The sequence below is a fragment of the Chaetura pelagica genome, unplaced genomic scaffold (assembly GCF_000747805.2).
Source record: "Chaetura pelagica isolate M959 unplaced genomic scaffold, ChaPel_1.0 scaffold386, whole genome shotgun sequence".
Taxonomy (NCBI): domain Eukaryota; kingdom Metazoa; phylum Chordata; class Aves; order Apodiformes; family Apodidae; genus Chaetura; species Chaetura pelagica.
In genome coordinates, this window is record NW_009953703.1 from 2455427 (window position 1) to 2459093 (window position 3667).

A 3667-nucleotide genomic window follows, 5' to 3' on the forward strand; every position below is an offset into this window, starting at 1 on the left:
TGCTGAACCAAACCTTTTTGATCACAACATGCATCTGACTTCTATAAAAGTACCTTTCATAAAATGCCTCTTATTTCCAGCCATGTTTAAATGCCACTTGGTCACTTCAAGATGTGCAATTCAAAAATCTTCCCTAATAATCTCTGTATCAACTATCCTACTCTTGTATTGCTTAAAGAAGTTGACAGTGCTAGCCATATACTCCCAAGATATTTTTCTCATTCACACTGTACCTCCAACAGTGTATGCAGCAGGAAATAGGTTACAAATGCACAGCATTTCAAAATAATGTAGAATTTAGAGCCACAGATAGATTTTAAAATACAATCACCAGGTTCTGGAACTGTGAAGATCCAGAAACATACCAGAGTTCAAACCATGACAGGTTTGGACAGAAGAAAGATCATAGCCAGTTTCTTACTTGGCTGTAAATAAATTAGAAACCAAGTGATAACAATACTCAGGAATATTACTGTAGTTTGCTAATAGGTATGAAACCTATCAAGCAGTTAGCTACTAGCTAGGAAAGCCAAAACCAAACCCCAAACAACCCTCACCCACCTGTGATATACTCAATTAGTTAAGAACAGAAATCAACAAACTTCAGTAAGCTTCTGATCTTCTCTAACATTTCTCAGCAAATCCTTTGCATTTTTTTTTCCCACCACTACAGTAACATTTAACCTGCAATTAATAAGTAGCACATCCAGTGAAATTTTACTAGTCAAACCATTTAATAATCCTTTAGTTTAAGGCTTGCTGACTACTCTGCCATTCCCAGGTAGAGATAATATTTATAAATTTTTGTTTTACATTTCAGCATAAGGCATGCATTCAGTGAAAAAGTCTCAAATACATATTTGTATTTAGACTAGCAGTTACCACAGTGCAAGTGACATTAACTTTTACTGACTTCAATTGTTGCAAAGGGCTTACATTAGCAAGGTTACCCTTTGTAATTGTCTTCCTACCACTCAAGAAATCAACACACTGCCTACGAAGTTTTTAATTACACTACTCATATAACAGCAATGATTGAGACTCCTGAACACAGCAACACTAAACGAAAATGACAGCAAAGCTGTCTCTATCAAACAGCCGTCATTACACAGTTGTTCATTGTGCACATGCTAGATAATTATTTCAGCCATCAGCTATTACTTCTGTACAAGAATGAAACGAAGCAACTAACCCCCTCACTAAACCCCTCAGCCATCAACAGCACCAACAGATCCACTGCTCTAGACTAGGTCTGACTATACAGAAACACCTGGCTGCAGGAAAGCAGATTTGCCACTTGAGTCGCATGTAAGTTTCCACACTAAAATCTGTTGAATGAGAAAATGTGAATGAGATTCTTCCAAGTTACTAAACTGTATGAAAATAAATAAATCTTGAATTAATTTTTAAGGCTTACTACTATTCCATTGATTAAAAAAACAAAACAGCCCAGCTATAACATCTACCAGCTTTCAGTAGCAGTTATTTCTCATATGTTGCAAGAGAAGTATTTCATTTTAAGCACTTGTTTTTTCAATAAAATTATGTATTTACACTGATGCCAACCTTAACAAAGCTAGCAGATATTGAAGTGTAAAACTATTGTTATTACAGTAGACTACAAGATTTAATCGGAAGCAATTTAACATAGCAGATAGAGCTTACTTCACTCGGTGGAATACTGAATTGTTAGTCATGAACAAAATTACTCCCAAAAGAACTTTTTACTCAATTCTCAGTAAGAAGAATCTAATAAGGTACTGTCCTGTTTTTGCAACCCACAGAGAATACTACTATACTCCATGTTCCAATCAGGATTTTTATCACAAAATATTTTATTATTAACCCAGACACAAAATTCCTATAGAAAACTAGTTTTTGTCAAACACAAGCTTCTGTTTTCTCTTTGAAATTTGCCCCATTTTCTGCATTATGCCAGAAAATCTCAGTTGCTTTTATTAACACCTCACCTTGTCTAAGGCACTTACAGGCTTCAATGATCAAGTGGGCAGCTCCAGCCACGAGTCTTTCAGGACTCTTGAGCATAAACACCGATTGCACAACTAAGCCTTAGAGGCATTAAATCCTTTGCCATAAATTCTTAACCCATCCTTTTAACACAGGATGTTTTCACATTCCCTCCCTTCTCACTTGAGATTTGATGCCACAATTTCTTTATAGGTACATCTCCCACCTCGCAAAGGCTGCTCATTTTTATGCATCAACTTTCCAATCTCTGCATGAAGGCTGCCTAGGCTTTCTTACCTCATAAATTACCTACCCACATTGTCAAGACACTAAGAACAGAGGAAAAGGGAAGCCATGGGGAGTCCTGGCTGGCAGCCAAGATAGGATGATAGCTCACCAGCTCACTCCACCACTGATGTAGGGAGAAAGAGCGTGGACCTTCTGCTGGTGGCTAAGGCAAGACCTGGACTTACTGGCCTCAGGAGCTCTGCTGTCTTGATTCCTCTGACACCTGGGGACTTGAATTACCTACGTCTGATTACTTAAGCCTTATGCAGTGCAGCTCTGCTGTCAAAGTTACACCTGAGCCTCCTGTAAGCTACACACAGCTCAGGAGCCATAGACTGGTCACCTTTCCTCAGGGCAGGCACACTGAGCTGGTGCTGCAGTGCTCTGTTCATATAAGCACCACTCAACATCTTCGTGTCTTGACCAAAACACACTATTACCATACAGTGTATTCCTAACACAGTCCAATCTCTGAAACTCAGTATTTAGCAACAGCAAAACACAGCTCAAGTGCCGAGTTTTTCCCCCGTTCTACTACAATGAAAAGACTCAACTTCATATATGCACTCAAAAAAACACAAATGTGGACAAAGTAGTTGATTCCCATGAAAGCCACTCACCTACTTCACACAATCAAAAATTACTGATTCTCATATTAATATGACCAGAGAAATGGGACAAAGAAGGAGAGAGGAAGCAATAAATCATCCTGCTTGCTTCCCTAACTCCAGTCAAGTTTTTCCCACCTGTACCAAAGAAACATGCAAGAGGATAAGGAAAAAGAACAAAACTCAGACTTATTTAACATGATACATCAGTGAAAAATAAAGTGAACAGCTTCTTACCGGCATGTTGTTTTTGCCATCAGGACAATTTTCATCCTTTTCAGCTTGAATCTGCTCCTGACTTCCTGATTTTATAAGGTTTTCAACTGGGTCTGTATCTTCAAATTCAGCTTCTGAACCCTTCATTGTATCAGTTTCATCTTTTACAGTAAGAATATCAGACATCCTCATTAGAAAAGGTTATTTTAAAATTCTACAAGAAATATGGAACCTTTAGGACAAAGAAAAAGGGATCACTGAGTAATTTAAAATTAATTTTTAAAAATTACATATCCAAACAGCTACTCAAAATAAATATGATTTTGCTGCAAAAAGGATTTCCTCTCCCATTATATTTTCCTCCTTTCTTTTATCAGAGGGAGTGAATACTTTAACCACTACTAACAAAAGGCTCATAACAACTACAACTACACAAACAAGAACTAAGAGCTACACTACAAAATAATGCTTGCAAATTCTACCCCCTTTTTTTTTTTTCTTCTTTTAAACAAACACCTGAGCATTCAGATACTCCAAATCAAACTAGCTTCCAACAGAAACAAGGGAAGCTTTTCCCATTTGTAGGG

General features: G+C 37.5%; 1 protein-coding gene across 1 annotated transcript in view; it reads right to left on the reverse strand.

Annotated features, from left to right (window-relative positions):
* Positions 1-3667, reverse strand: part of R3HDM1 (R3H domain containing 1) — a 49579-nt gene that overhangs the window by 45020 nt on the left and 892 nt on the right. The window contains exon 2 of the mRNA XM_010000393.1: positions 3102-3312. Within this exon, the coding sequence (XP_009998695.1) occupies positions 3102-3272 (171 nt within the window). The 5' untranslated portion in view covers positions 3273-3312. The remainder of the gene's footprint in view (positions 1-3101; positions 3313-3667) is intronic.